We start from the raw sequence: 16,686 nt of genomic DNA on the forward strand, positions 1-16,686 counted from the left end.
CAGTGTTATCTGCAATCAGCATTCTAATTTGAGGCAGTTACTGCATCAGAGGCTTTGTTTGCAGTCTGTTGTAGTGACATTACACAGACACATGAGCTCCTCAGATAATTGCGATATCTTTAAGAGAGAATCCAAGCTTCCAACAATAACCGTCTGTGCAGCAACATGACAAAAGCGAATTATGTTATTTCGTTTGTATTACAAAACTAGGTGAACAGAAAGAGAAGGCTGCCTAGCCTGACCTGTCTCCCCAATGTGATGTTTGTGTATTGTATGTACGGTCGGCAAGGTCTGTCATCTCGGTTGTGGGCAAAAGACCTGCAACTGACAAATAAAGGCTATCTCATCTCATCATCTCATCCCAAGTATGCACCAACCTTACTCGTCTGCTTCAAGGTTGCATAAATGACACTGCAGAAGGATTAACACTTGCCCCACACGCCCTCGTCTGCAGAGGTATGCGCATCAGAGCATTGCACAGAATCTGTGTTAGTGCGCTTAAGTGTGTCAGTGGGCCAGAGTCAGAGCAGCCCATCAACTGACACTGACGCTGCAGTTTCAGCTGAATACAAAACAGCAGCACACAGCAGTACACAGAAAACACGCTGCTTTTATCTCCTGCAGCAACACCTGCGTTCTATATGATTCAGAATAAACAGAAGCATCACAAAATGAACTGGCAAAGAGCAGGAAAAGCAGTGTTTGTGGTGTTGATGACACTCAGGATTGGTCCTGATCAGTCACTCACCCCGTCCCAACACTCAGGCATGGCTCCCTCTCAAGTCTACGCTCAGCTGATGAAGAAGAAGAGGAGGGTGCAGACAGGCAAGCGAGCAGCCAGACCTCTCCTGTGTTACGGGACTAGGTCCTGGTGAGGGTGGTCTGCAGGACGAAGGGTTGGCTAGTGGATGCTGCAGAGTCTTTGTCTGCTTTGCTGCGCTCCCAGCCACGCTCTTAAACAAGGAGCTGGAGCCGCCCTCCCCACTCCCACTCTCTCTCTCTGACATTCTGCAGGCACCCGAGGCAGGCCGGAGACAATTGGCTCACCGTGCTGCCTCCCCTCCCCTGGATTGGTCCGCTGGCCTGTGAGTCTTCTGTGGCTCTCGCATCAGCACCACTGCTCTACTTTTGATCTTGTTTTGCTTTGCTGTTTTTCTCAGCAACCAGTTACCTTTGAGCCTTTTCCTCTTCATGAATTATAGAAAACGTTTTGTTAAAAGCCTTTACTGTGTGCCAGACTGGACATGGCATTTAATGTGGTGATGAGATTGATTATTATGCAGTTAAAGGATATCATAAAAAGCCAAAAGGAGAAAACTGAGCTTTTGACTCACAGAGATTACTTGTACCTGATTGAGCTGAGTATAGCTGAGTATGTGAGACTTTGTTCATGTTTAATCTGAGCTTCAGACACCAACCTTTGGGGCAAGCAACAAGCAAAACTCAGTGTATGTTTGCATTCCTGGAAGTTAAGTACCAGCGAGGAGCATTTAACTAGACAGAGGTTTACAGCAAAGGAGTCACATGGGCCAAAGAATGAGTGGTGAGTGAGCCACATGAAGCCAAAGAGGTCAGACATTTAGGTACTGACAGGTATTGAACTGGTAAAGACAATATACACAGAGTACAGCGAGCAATCAGTGGCAACACCTCAGCGTGTGTTGCAGATGATATACATCAGCAGGATAAAGTAGCATAGCACAAAAAAGCAACATGATGGGAATAGATAAGAAAATTAAAGTATCCCAAGAGAGGGCGCCACATACAAAGCTTGCTTAACATCTAAAAGACTGTAAGACGTCCTCACTCAAAGCTGGCAGCAAAAAGTAAGGTGAGCACCTGTGTTTTCCCTCCACCTTCATTTCTCTGGTCAACAACAACATTTTTCTGTGGGGGTCAAGCAAGACTCGCCATCACTATCAGACACCGTGCAGCTACAGTAGGAGAAATATTTATTTAATGCCCTGCTGAATTTGTAAGCTTGCTCACCACTAAGAAATAAAGAGACTCTGATTTTCATGGTCATTGCATTTTGCTATAGAAAATCTGTGGAGGCAGCTGAAGCTTCAAGTTAGCAAGCGGCAGCCAAGGAACGAGACGTGTGCGGACCTGGTGGCTGCTGTGCTCGCCAACAAGGGTTTCTTCACCAAGTACTAAGTCATGTTTTCCTTGGGGATCAAATACTCATTTAATTGTAAACAAATCAGTTTATAGCTTTTATTTGATGTGCTTTTCTGGAGTTTTTGTTGATATTCTATCTCTGTCAATTAAATTGAAACTACAATAAAAAATTATTTGTAAGTGAGCAAATTTACAAATTCAGCAGAGAACAAAATAATTGTTTCCCTCACTTTATGATGGGGCATACAGCTGGGACAGGGTGATGATCTGAGGGCAGAGACATAGGCCTGGGTTGTTTTTAAGCACAATAAATTAAGGTACACTGAGTTTAAACTCAATGCACAACAGTATTGATACTGTAATCGTGTGCTTGTGTATCATAAAACTCAGCTACAATAATACAGCCATCTGCCCAGCATGGTGTGGCAGATTTGGGTCATGGACAAAGACTCTCTGAGGGTGTCCTGTGCTGTCTGGCCCTGGGACACTGTCAGCAGAATATTTGGATCCTGCGAGCTGCAGTTTTAGGTCTCTGTGGATGAAGTGTGGTGTCCTGCTGTGAGAGCTTGCCGGAGCTCAGAGTAGCTTTTGTTATAGATGGAATCGTGCATGCTCAGCAACATTGCTGAAGTACGTGTGGTACGTGTCGAAGTCACATCCACATGAATGTTAGTACCTGATGTTTCCCTGCAGGGTATTGCTCTGTAACAGGATCGTTGGTGTTATCAGTCTTTATCTTTAATGAATAATACTGTGTACAGTTGCTGTATTTCTCCATTTTGAGGGAAGCATGCTAAGGTGGAGAGAGCGAGGGATACGTGCATGTTCTCATGGCTGGGATGGTGTCTGAGTGACTATCGAGCTGGCTGCAGGCCCTCCCCCTCTTCTCTCTGCGCTCTCATTTAGCAGCCCTGCATTTAGTCCTGTCTCTCAGTTCTCCCTCTTTCCTCTCCCTTTCTGCCTTCTTTTCTTTCCCACTCTATCCCCCTTTCCTGTTGAGAGAGAGCGCTCGACATGCTGACTTAGTAACTGTAAACACCACTCTTTGCTTTCCCATCCTTTCTCTTTTACTTTGTCCCCCCTTTCCCTTCCTGCTGGAGATTAACTCTCTCCCTGCTGAGTCTGCATCATGCTGTCTGCGTTAAACATACAGTCTCTGCCATCAAGCTTTCGAGGAGCAGCAATGGGAAAATCAACGCAGAAACGGATTCAAACGCAGGAATGAAATACAATATGTTGCTCATTAAATGTCAAACATTTTTATCTCAGCAGCAATTCGTAGGCCCACGCAGGCACAACTATTCTGATTCCTCACGTCTTTTTTCAGATCATAATTTAAATTTGGTGCTGATCTATAATCATCTGAATGTCTATGAGCATTTCTACCAAAAATTTCACAATAAACTGATGTTTTCACATCATGTGATGAATGTAAATTTTAACCCAGTCAGTTCTTATACGCCTATATTAGGTCTACAGTCAATCAGTCTGCCAGCTTTAGAGGAAAAGAAAAAAAAATTTTTTTAATACAAAACATATAAATCATGATGTTTTTGTACACTTACTTTTAGTACCTCGACCTAACCAAAGAGTGAGTGAACATGAAAAAAGCCTCAAAGGGAACAGAAAGAAAATGTTACCAACTGGGATTAAACCTCAGTCCTCTGGAAGAAAATGTTCCTTTTACCAACAGCTAGAAGAATTTTTATGATGCAATCTTTTATTTGTAAAGAGAACAACAGCTTATTCACACCGTAGCCCGATAGACCAAAATAACGTTTTGAAATTTCCGTCCCTTTAATACGAGCAGCTTTACTGTGTGACTACAGACGCAGTGTCCACTGTTAGTTTGTGTGCAAAAATAAAAATGGCACATTGTGATTTCACAGCAGCCTACGCACTGTAATTGTTTCTTGGACAAAAAGGAGTAGATGCCCGCTGATATTTTGTTTACTATTAAAACCATAATCTGCATTTGTACATAAATGACAGTAATTTAAATCCCAGTGACTCTTCCCTACAATTCTAAAGTCTGCTTTTGGCACATTTCAGGAATCTCTCATCCGGCAAAGCTTTGTTCGATACTCTGATCAAACCAACTGCACATTTTCACAAATTCAGCAGAGATTTTTTTAGCTCATCGTCCATCTCCAAACACCTTACGATCGTAAAATTAGAACTGTTGATGAAGAGATGGTGTTTATTTATGGCTGTAGATTCCTGGGTTACAGCTGATCACTGGTTATATTAAAATACAGTAGCTCAAACAGCTGCAAAACCTATTTCCCCAGCACAGAGATGCTGAATTCTATAAGGCAAAACCACAAATATGTGTCTCTGAGTCTTCTATCAAAAGTTACAGCTAACTCTAAGGATTCAGTAATACTAGCTGTACCTCTTAACATGTTCACTCTGAAACTGGAGAAAAGGAGTTCAAATGTTTGCTGCGTATAAACAGAATGAAGCAACATTATTTTATTTCACTTGGATATTAGATGCTTTAAACTGTTTTGGGCATTTGCAGTGGAGGGATAGTGGATATATTGGACAGTGAATACAGAGCTGCCAGGCAGGAGGAAAAGAGGAAGATGACAGATAAGATTGATAAATGTAGTGAGAAGCAGAGGGTTGGTGAGACAGTCCTGTCCCCTAAAGGGAGCAGCACAAAGAACAAGAAGAGGCGCAAGAAGTTCTGAACATCTGTATATTTTGTCTTTTGTGAAACTGTGCACAGTTATCGCTTGAGAAAAAAAGATCTCACTGCAACAGCCTGTTTAAATAAAGCTTTTAAGCTCCTTTTACTCAGGGAATAATTAACTAAGCTTATTTAAAACAACATGTGTATTAGCAGTGTTTCTGCAGTCAGAGCTGTGAATGTGAAAGACTTGGGGTTTTGTAATTAGAGTCAGCCCATCAGCTGCCACTATGTGCCCCCATTACATTAATGAGCTCTGTAATTAAACAATATAATGCAGGTCGTTTGCATTATGCAAACAAATCGCAAAGGGATGCAAAACTACTACAAAAAAACACAAAAAGAAACCCAACAACAGCACAAAGCAGCCATAAAATGACTTTAAACAGTTAAAACGTGAACCGACAAGGATCCAAACAGACCACAAAAACACTAAACCACAAAACGAGATGCCAAAGAACTGCAACAAGATTTTCTGCCCCACATCTACTGCGTGTAGTGGGTCGAGGCCTTTCCTGGCTTGCTCTACTTCGGGGCTTTCCTTTTGATCTTAGATGCTGAATTCTGTCACTCATATTTTTGTTGAAGTCAAACTGTTTTATAACAAACTGTAAAGTCCTTTAAAAATCATTTTCATCTTTAGATCACACACATGTTCATACAGTCCAGTATCAATGCTGATGTTTTAAAAATAATGACGTACTTTGTGTCACCACTAGAAAGCTGTGTGAGAGCTCCTTTATCAGTTGAGCAATCACGATGGATCATGGAGGAAGTGGTAAAAACTTTCCCTACCCTACCCATCGTACACAGACTTTCACAGAAATCGCACATCACGTGGAAAAGAATGACTTTTATAAGTGAGGCAGAAATCTTTAAAATGCAGCGTTATCATCTGAAGCATCAGGTGGAAGTGTAAAGCAGACGTGTTCTGTGAAACGTCTGACGCTCAGCACACGTTTGATTAAAATAAACCAGCAGAGGTGAAGTGTGAAGCTCCACTCAAGGCTTATTCACCAGATTATGTAACAGTTCATGAAGGTTTATTCAGGTGTTATTAGCTAATTAGCTGGGTCCAGTTAAAAATCATGGCCCAGCAACTCATAGTCAAGTTGATGACAAAGTCGTTTTTGCTGTGAAAAGCCCTCGTTGTGAGTTTGTTTTATTGATTTATTGTTGGCTCTGTTGTAATTCTAGCTTTTGCTTCCCTCCTGTGTTTTAATGTGTATTCTCTGAGTCTCAATGGGACTACATGTATAAATAAAAGTTTAATTAAACGTTCCGGGAATGATAATACTTCAAATGTGATGCAGGTCATAAAATGTGCAAATTTAGATAACAGCAGTTATTCTATATGTTGCAAATAAAAGACATTTGTTTACTTGATGTTTGTGACACTGTGATGCCTCTTTATGGTCAGCTCTGTGTTCTATGTACCAAGTAGCCAAAATGTAACTTATATATTCAAGGCCACATTTTAAGAGCTAAACTACTCAGCTAAACCAAGTCAGCACCAATGACACAAATATTTAAGAGCAAAGGTTGCACAAGGAAGCAGGCTGAGTTGAAGGAGGATAAGATATTCTTTGCTGATCCCCATATGGAAACTCATTTACTGAATTAGGAGCAATTAGCAGCTATCATAAGGTGTCAGGGGACCAACTCGAACCTGCAAGCCTTGGTCCAGGGAGAATTAATCAGTGCCAGTATAAAGAGAACACACACAGAAGGGTCCCACTCTGGCCTGCATTCAAACCTAGTGCTAACTACTGAGCTATTGCACTGGCCATAAGGACAGAGAGGGTGTTGAGACTAGTAGTTAAACATATGCCATTTTATGACCAGTAGTCAATGTAGTAAATTAGGTTAACAGATGTAGGCCATATATTATCCTTTAGTTCTGATGGTGTGCTATGTATGTAGTTTAGTCTCTATTATACTCTTGAATAAAAGAAACATAATCATTTTGTAGTTCATTAGATAAAGTGTGCATTACTCTGTATCCTTGATCAGCTGTGAATGTCTTACACTGTTTTCTTGAAATGTTTTATTGCTGAATCATGTGAAGTAGACTAGGTGTCTGGGCAGAAGAGATAAAACCACATTCCTTAACCCCCTTCCTACTTCACACAGAAAGACAGGGAGGCAAGGTCAAGGAATTAGAAAACATGTGAAGATGCAGCTTTTATGACAAGGAGGGGGGCTGTTACTAGCTATAAAAGTCTGTGAAAGTTGCTACCATTTTGAGACATGCTGTTGACCCTCTGCAAGCATCTCTCCCGTCCGGACGCTGTAATGCTCTGATTGTTGAATTGTATGGAAATAAATGATTGTTGATTGAGCATTTATACACCGAGTATTGTCCTTCCTTCAGCCCAAAGATTAAAAGAATTGGGAGATTTCAACAAGGGTTAGCTTGAAAAGTTTTACAAGCAGCAGTGTGTTTGAGTGTGGATTTACAGTACTTAGCAGGATTAGGAGAAAAAGATCAGTCCAAGCAAGAAGCACACTACATCGCCAGATGTAGCTTCTAAGTAGTTCCAATACTGCTCAATATACATTTGATTTTTTTCAATATTTAGCAATATATTGGTGCCAGTGTCCAGAAGGCACTTCCATACTTCATTGTCATCTCCCTCTTGAAGGGATCATTTGATTCAGGAAGACATCACTGTTTACCCAAGTAAGCTGACACAAAGTAATAACAAAGAAAGATGAAAAGGCCACAAAACACATGATAAAAAAGGTAACGGAGAGAGAAAGTCGAGCTTCCTCTCTCACACATCTACTCATACCTTCCAGTCACCTGGTGGCATCAGCTGTTCACAGCTATCCTGCAGAGAGAGACAAGCAGACATAACAGACAGAGAGAGAGAGAAAGAATTAAAACTGGAAGAAGAAGTAGTCTGAAGTCACACAAAGAAATATTCCTCACACATGCACTGTTGGAACTGAAGAGCAGCACAGACTGTGCACTGTAGGTCCAAACCACAGACACACAACAACACAGTTTCCCAGAGGCGCGTCAGCAGTACAGCACACAAAATGCACTGTACTGTCTGTGACTTTTACAGTCATTATGGTAATTTCTGTGACTCTAAATATACATGTGTTTTTACACAACAGTCCGAATGGATTCAACAGAGGGCAAGACAACCTGAAGCTGCAAATCAGCACAGTGTTTAACTCCTCTCTGCAGTCACCTGTTTCTGCATTCATCTGGTTATTGCTTAATAACTTCTTGATAGATAGAATTATTATATCATTAAAACTGTATGCGGAAATAACTGAATTAATCTTCAAGAACTGTGTAAAATTACAGAACCGGATAAAACCACAGCTTTGATTTCGTGGTTATCGTGCTTCTTCTTTATGAATGTACCATTTTGGATGCCCAATTTGATATTTTACATACAACGTAAATGTTGCTTATTGAGAAAGAAAGAGGGAAACAATAAACTGAAGACGCCTGCGTCCACACACACAGGACGGTGCTGCAGAGAGCAGTAAAAATCAGCAGAATCTGAAATGCAGGCTTTCTTTCCAGCACTGACTATTTTTCATTTTGATTCCTGAGCCACAGTATACTTGATGCAATGCAATACTAGATAAACACTGATAAAAAAGTGTTCTTACTTTACATCTAGTTAATAGTTTGCAGTCTATCAAACGTCTGCGTGTGCGGTTAGTGCTGTAATGTGCATTCCCATTCAACAAAGATGATTTATTAAAGCGCATGTGGGAAACTGGGAACAAATCCGCAGTAAGAAAAGAAAAAGTGATGGAGAATGGTGATTTTTAAAAAAAAAAAGAAGTAAACAGCCAGATCCCCTTGACAGGAGCCACTTCAGCAGCGTGTGCAGCTGTAACGCTGAGGTAAATGATCGAGGCATAAAAATAACACTTTTGTCGTCTGGCCTCAGCGGTGAAATGAGTCACGTCCTCTGGGCCAGTCTGACACCTTCACTGCCAAAAATAAAAAAAATCTAATCAAATTCAGAGACTGATTGATGACAAGCTGGTTTGAGTCAACGTGACAGCTGTGACAGTCAAAGCGTTCCAGCTCTGCCAGACAAATTATTAATCAGACAGTCGATATTTTTTAATCTTGCACGAGGGGCTCACTTTTTAGGGAACCTGGTCTCGACTGACAGTTGAAAGGATGGGCTCACCTTTTCTAAAGTCTTAAAACAACGCTCACACGTGAGATTTCAATCAAGTGACTCTCATCCAGAGTAAAATTTCATTTAAAAAGTACTTGCTGCTGAAGTTATGGTAACACATGTACAGGTTTAAGTCGACAATACAAAATATTAAGCAGAATATAATATTAATATCCATTAAAAAAATCATCCCAGGATATGATGCTACTTTAAAAAAAAAAACACTTTTGATATTAAAGTGATATTTTTTATATTCCTGATGGTAACAAGTTAAAATGACATTTCAAGCTCAAAAAACGGCGAGTATCATAAAACATACTGTTAATGGTATGTTAATTAACATTATGTTAATGGTAGAAAACTAAAATGCTATTATGATGGTATACGAACTAATAAAATTAAGTAAATATGTCCACACAGACAATATTTTTTGATATTACAGTGAAACCACTGTTTTAATGGACAACCCAACAACTACTGATCCGGCTCCATAAAAGTAACATAAGAAAATCAATCTTTTTGGTGTTTATTGGGGTCTGGGCCATAGAGGCAGCGACCTAGGCAGAGATTGTGCCACCCTCAGCCCTCAGCATGTGTTAGGTCTGCCCCGGGATCTCCTCCCATTCCCTAAACACCTCACCAAGGAAGCATCCAGGTGGGGTTCTAGTCATGTCTGACCTACCTCCACTGGCAGCGTCCAATCTAGAGACATACATATTAACTGGAAAGCACGCTATATCAGAAAGGGAATAGCTATTTAAATGTACATTTTTAGCCATTTATTAAGGAATTTTTACTTTTTTAAATTTCATAATGATGTCATTAGTATCACACACGTGCACAGTTTTAAATACAGGCAGACACTTGATTTATGTCCCACAGTATCCCACAGTTCATCACGTTTCAGTGCTCAGCTAAACTGATGTTTGTTTTAAGACACAAATAAACACAGTGAGCCCATCGTTTGAGAGCAGATGTATTTATAAAAAGCTTTTTTCTTTTCTGTCATAAATAAATGCATCCTAATGTGTAATAAAATAACACATGATTAGGAGTAACATTTAAAAGGATTTTGTTGCCATTTGTCATGACAACGGTGACTTCACCCATCCTAACCTGTGTTATTTTGGAATGTATCACTTATTCTTGCTCTGCTGCTTTTGGAAAGCTTAAAGCAGAGCAGGAACATCTGGAAATCCGGTAAAAAAAAAAAAAGTGAGTGCATGCACATGAGGTTAGACACCAATCAGAACATCACACAGATGGTCTTCACACTGCTTCGTTATTAAACATGCACAGTTTGAGTCTTAGGTTGTGAGTTTATATGAGGGATTCTGGAAACATTTCTGAAAGAAAATATGACAACATTAAAAATGGAATCTGCACATATGCATAGTCAAAAGAAAAAGTGCTGGAATAAGGGATGATAGAAGTTTAAGTAATTAGCAATGAATACTGAAAAAAAGGAAAGGAGTGGCACTCAGAGTCAGATCAGGGACACACCTAAAAAGAAAGAAAGATGTCACTAAAAACAGCGGGACCTGAAGTTGCCCAGCAGAACAGAATGAGCTAACTGTGTGGTTGTTAGAGAAGGTGAAGGTGTGAGGGTGACACAGAAACGTAAAGGGCAACTTCGGTCCCCGCAGATTTCATGCATTGTTCTCAGATGGAAAATGTTAGTGATGATAGTACGGTGGTCGCACCAGCAGGTGGCACTCTTCTCTTTCTTATTACTCCCATCCCCAGCAGAGTAGGGGATGTGCTGCATCTCAGTTCAGGGAAAAGGAAGATCACAAACACACTGCTCATGGAAACCAATAGGGATGAACTCTTAGAGATGGTGTAAGGCTTCCTTTACTGCAGGTGATCCCCACAGACTGTGTACTCTGTAAGGCTGCATAGTGACGCTGTTGTGGAGATGTTGTGGTTCTTTGCCGGCATCTCTGACTCGCTGTCAGTAGCTGGTTTAGTGAATGTTTGCCTTCATTTTTAGGGGTTTTCTTTTCTTCCCCGCCAGATATTTTTGTTGAAATGCAGGACTACGTATAATTAATCAGGTAGAGAAAGATCTGAGGAATGATGTGATAAAGTCTGATCTTAGAACGGAGAGGGGAAACAATGTTGTCATTGAGGCAACAAGTATAAAGCAGCATAAATAATACTCTACAAGATAGTAGGCCTAGTCACAGGTTTGTGTGTTGCAAGTGGTTTTATAGATTATATATAAGAGTAAGATATGGGGATTTTATTGTGAAAGTATTTGACGTATAAAGGAAAATATGCACTGCAAACCAAACATGTTTCTTCTGCAGCTGTTAACACATTTAAAATATTTAACATTTAAGAATAAAACATTGAAAAATAAAATTGGAAGTCTAAAAAATTACATTTGATCAGAGTTAAAGGCTAATTTGCAAAGCTGTGGTAGTTTCCAGGTCGGTTGTTTTTTTGACACATTTTTTACTTTTTTCTTGTAATATGATTATATTGATATATGATATAATATTTTTATGTGATATAACAAACTACGTATGGTAACAACGCTTCAGTTTTATTGTTTATTCATTTGGTGAAAGAGAAAAAACTGATGCTCGGTCATTGGACCTAGTTTTTGTTTGTTTATAGAGTTTGACTCTGAATCTGACAAGAAGTTTACAATGCGTCACTACAACTGTCATGCTAGCTACTGTCATGCTAATACTGATACTAAATGCTACATTCTTCTATAGTGACAATGACAATTTGCTGATGACACCCAGTTATATCTCTCTTGCAAACCTGATTCCTCCCTCCCACCTTCTTCCCTTACAGAATGTCTATCCGAGTTAAAATCCTGGTTTAGCTCTAATTTTCTAAAGCTCAATGAGGATAAAACTGAGATCCTCCTTATTGGCACCAAATCCAACCTTTTGAAGGCGAACCATTTCTCACTCACCATCGATAACTCCACAGTTTTCCCTTCTCCTCAGGTTAAGAGCCTTGGTGTCATCCTAGACAGTTCACTTTCCTATAAATCTCACATCAATAATCTCACCCGTTCTGCCTACTTCCATCTACGTAACATTAATAGATTGCTTCCTTCTCTTTCCACCCAGTCTACGTCCATTCTTGTCCACAGTCTTGTTACCTCCCGTATTGACCACTGCAATTCTCTTTTGCATGGTCTCCCCCAAAAATCCCTCCATAAGCTTCAACTGGTTCAGAACTCTGCTGCTCGCATTATCACCAGAACCCCTCCTACCAGCACATCACCTGTTCTTCAGGAACTTCACTGGCTCCCTGTGAAATTCCGGATAATTTTCAAACTTCTTCTGCTCACCTTCAAGGCCATTCATAACCTCGCTCCTCCTTACCTTTCTGACCTGTTAACCACCACCTGTTCTGCCCGTTCACTTTGTTCTTCTTCTTCTATCCAGCTTGCTGTACCTTCCTTCCGCCTCACCACCATGGGAAGCAGAGCTTTCAGCTGCTCTGCTCCCAGAAATAAGAAACATTGGTTCTCTCCCCCAGTTTAAATCCCAACTCAAAACTCATCTGTTCAAATCTGCATATTCACTGTGAATCCACTGTTTGTTCATTTTATCTTGTGCTTTTATTTTATTGTTCTTATTCTGCCATTGTTTTACTAAGTGTTTTATCCTATTGTAAAGTGTCCTTGGGTGACTTGAAAGGCGCTCATAAATAAAATTTATTATTTTTATTATTATTATTATTATAATTTAACACAATTTATGTTTAAAAAAATATCATAACCATAATTACCGGTGCCAAAAATGGCAAATATCTTTACATAAACCTTTACTTGTGTTGAGATTTTTGAATTTAAAACTAAATATTGTGAACAATTTACTGATCTTATTACTTAAGTGAGATTTTCTACACAGGAACTGTTTTTTACCATAATTGCTCCCGACTTTGTCATCCACCTTAGAATATTAAACATCTACTTTAGTGTCTAGTCTAGTGTGTGTTTGAATCAGTGTACTAGTGATCAGATGTTTCTACTTGTTATGGTAGTTACCGGGAGGACCCCGCTGGTCCGACGGCGGGTCTGGCGGAGCCAGTGCCGTGCGAAGACATGCCAGCGGTGAGTGGAGCGACTGGGGGGAGGGGGGTTGTTAAGAGGCGCGGGGGCGGTGGGGCCCTGGAGCCCCCCTGATGCCTCCTCTCCTTTATCCTGCTGTGTTGTGAAACAAGCATAACAAGGTGGTTACTGGGAAACATCTGGGGAAGACATAGCAGCAACATACAGTCAACATGAAAACATGCTAATCATTCATGGTTTATTTCTAATACGCTTAGAAATGAGCTCCAGGGGTGTCAAACATCAAACATAAGGTTCACAGGCCTGATCTAAATTCATATACGCTGCATGTTTTTGTCCCTCGATGGGTAAAAACTGTAAACCTTAAAGTGAATGTGCGGAAAAAATCCCACAACTCTGACTATCTATGTGTTTTGGACATTTTCAGAAGGATCTTTTACTTCTCTACTAAGACCGAGTTTATTAATATTAATTACTTTAAATCAAATTAGAATGAACCGGCATTTATATTGTGACTTACCAACAAAGCACCACTGGGCTGTAAATCAGGCCAGTGAAAAATAATGAGTTTGACACGCCTGCTCGAAGCCTTTAAATGTCCAAGGAAGGAGATTTCTTGCGTAACTTAATTGCTTTGTTTCTGTTCCAGTGTCATCCCAAAAGGTCAGGCTGAAGATCTGTGGCCTTCCTTTTATTGAGGAACAAGTTGTGGGCAGAGACCTGCTGGAGTAGACTGTCCACATGCAACTCAAAACCAGGACCATGCTGGATTCATATCACAAGGGAAGCTTCAGAGCGGAAAAGTGTGTCTCAGCTTTTAGACATACTAGATGTCATGTTAGAATGAATTATTATTACAGGTTATATGATATAATAAGACATAAGTAACATTTTGTGCGATGTCCTTTTAGCCTTAGTACCCCTAAAATCTAAACTAATTCAAATTTCAAGCACTAGTAAGTTAGTGTACAAAAATCTTTTATTTGTTATGAGGCTTTTAGTGTGAAACAACAGCTGTTGTTGTTTTTTCCTTGGCTTGTGGGTATTCATGTCGCAGCAATATTATATTATGCTGAGAAAAAGAAAGCATAATGCTGCCACCACCGCGCTTCACTATAGGGACGTATTAGTTAGAGAACCTTCTAAGTTTTTTCTACCATTTAAATGCACCACTGTTAGTTTATTTCTAGTTTTAAAAGCTTAGACACATGAAAATCTTACAGTTTCTGTTTCGCTGGATTTTAGGACGTCTCCGCTGTCCCCATATGAACTGAATGCAGCATTAGTCCGACATGCCTTACGACGAGTTTACCAGTGTTTGGTTCCAGAAGGTAATCACTCAGTAACCGCTCTTAAAGGTCACTAACATGCTACTGCAAACACCGGAGCAACAGACTTTGAAAGAGCTGGGGGGGATAAAAGTGTGAGTGTGTCTGGGGTGAAGTGCTCTTCGACTGAACGATAACTTGAGTCGTGCAGACACGTAGCTTGATCGATGGCTCCGTTATTTACAAGCAGAGAGTCGTAATGAGCAGGGCTAACAACCTTTAGCTGATCAATGGCAGAATTAGTCGTTCATATTGATGCGTGGCATGTTGTGCTCCTTCAAATAAGCTACTGAGACAAAAAAGACCTACTCTATATACTAGATGTCTTATTTCTGACGCACTGGTAAAGTGAGTCACGCCTAATGTGGTTTTATTTGCCGCCTCTCTGATTCCTCCAGCACAAATAAGAGGCCTGTCTGAAGCACAGGACTTGTCCACATGTATTTATGCTTGTTTTCGTGTTCTTCTGGGTTTGATTGATGTTGTTGCCAATTTGTTTCTATGATGATCACAACAGCTTTGTCACAATTGCCCAATCAGGGTGCGCAATCAATTTTCTTTCTCTGAACTTGCCCTGCTGTATTGGCTCAAGCATCCTTCATCTCTTTTCTTTCTTCTCCATTAACACAAAGTCACTTCACCAGGAAATTGCTCATATCTGGCCTCTTCAAGTAACTTTTTCATTTGGTATTGTCTATACCATTTTTATCATTACTGCAATGAGAGGCATTCAAGCGCCCCTGACTCAGCCACAACTTGTACCTGTTGCTTATTTAATGGATAAGTGGACTGGAATAAGTGGCTCTTATTTAACCACCTACTGCCTATTCGCTGTTTTTCACTCTATGTCCTGCACCGCTCCCTCTCTCTCTCTTACCCTCCTCTTAAATGAGCTTTCATCTTCTCACAGTGCTGCTATCAAAGAGTCATGGTTGGATGGAGTTCATTAATTTCCTCCTCCACTGGTAAACAAGCTCATTGTCTAATTATAAGTCATCACAGCTAATGAGCACAAACATCTCCGTTATAATATGCCAAGAGTTTCTGAGGACGTCGTCCTGCACACGCTAATCAGCTACAAGACAGGAAGGTTAATGGCAACAAAGAGAACGCACGGTAAATAAACAGGTCGACTAACCATGTCTGAGTCCACTCCTCTCTGCTCCGGCAGCAGGGGCTTCTCCTCCGTGAACTGCTGCTCCTTCATCCCCGCCATCCTGGACAGCAACCTGCAATCACCATGGCAACACGCAGAAAAAGACACATCTAAGGTTACGCTCGCATTTCATCACACAGAGCACGCTGTGGAGCTGACCTTAAAACAACAGTTAAAATAAAACAATCATTCGCATCTCTGTGAGAAGACGGCAGCGGTGACGTCCTTCACCGGATGATTTCAGAAATCTGGGAGGAATCGGATCGCTGATTAAATGTTTCTGCTGACCTGGAATAAACAGAGCTGCTCACAGATGAGGAGCTGATTGGAAACAGAGACGGAATCATGATGCAAAACAGCTTTGCTACAAACCTGCTGCCATCCTTTGAAAATTTTTACGGCAATGAAAAATGTATTTCTATCACTTTTTGGAAACATAGAGACAAAATTTACATATACAGTGGGGGAGAGAATCTAGAGCACAGTAATGACCAGAATTTTAAAAAGCCTGGGAGAAATGTCTAAGAGCAAATCCCCCACAGTGAGTCAGTCGATCCACTGGAGGCATTTATGACATTTGTAGATGCATATTTTTGCCTTCTCTTTTTGTGATATTGGTTGTAACAAAAGGGTAAAACATGGCAGTTTTATCCAAAAATAATTCAAGAGCACAATTAAACAAAAAATGACTCCAAGAATGCATTTCATGTTAAACCTGAGCCCTAAATTTAAAGTGATGCTTTTTCTTAAACATCAATGTACACTTCTGTAAATGCTTGTTGGTAGCTTTTGAAGCATGTTTCATAGACTAGCTTCTGGCTTCGAAAGCACAATATACTAGCAACCAAAATGCTAATGTTAAAGCTTCTTGTTCAAAATCCGTGAGTGATGTTGCTATGATTATGCCCACTTTTTATATAAAAAAAAACATGCTGTATTTAAACGCTACTGTAAACATGTAAATACTAGAAAATGTTGCAGCAGCCAAACACATGCCAACTGGTCTCTAACAAGTTAGTTAGCAGGTATGATAGCGCTCCATGCTCTTGTTCAAATATGGCTAATGCTTGCTCCAAAAACATGGCTGTAGCCAAAATACTAACACTGAGGCTTAAAATGCACACACTATAAAATATGGGCTAAAGCACAGACACTATGTCCATCTTTTACATAGTGTG

At 40.3% G+C, this 16,686-nt stretch overlaps 1 protein-coding gene across 5 annotated transcripts in view; it reads right to left on the reverse strand.

The window, feature by feature from the left end:
• ndrg4 (NDRG family member 4) overlaps positions 1-16,686 on the reverse strand; it is a 69,170-nt gene that overhangs the window by 18,116 nt on the left and 34,368 nt on the right. For 3 of the 5 annotated variants that reach the window (XM_085464822.1, XM_085464821.1, XM_085464820.1), the window contains 3 exons: positions 15,491-15,581; positions 13,001-13,159; positions 7,612-7,650 (listed from right to left, as the gene is read on the reverse strand). In XM_085464822.1, the coding sequence (XP_085320948.1) occupies positions 7,612-7,650; positions 13,001-13,159; positions 15,491-15,568 (276 nt within the window). In that variant the 5' untranslated portion in view covers positions 15,569-15,581. Of the gene's footprint in view, positions 1-748; positions 969-7,611; positions 7,651-13,000; positions 13,160-15,490; positions 15,582-16,686 lie in introns of those variants that run through there. The other 2 variants (XM_085464823.1, XM_085464824.1) reach the window with 2 other exon arrangements.

The sequence above is a fragment of the Copadichromis virginalis genome, linkage group LG7, assembly GCF_057382275.1.
Source record: "Copadichromis virginalis isolate Kocher_CV1m ecotype Utaka linkage group LG7, C_Virginalis_male_GT1.1, whole genome shotgun sequence".
In the NCBI taxonomy this organism is placed as follows: domain Eukaryota; kingdom Metazoa; phylum Chordata; class Actinopteri; order Cichliformes; family Cichlidae; genus Copadichromis; species Copadichromis virginalis.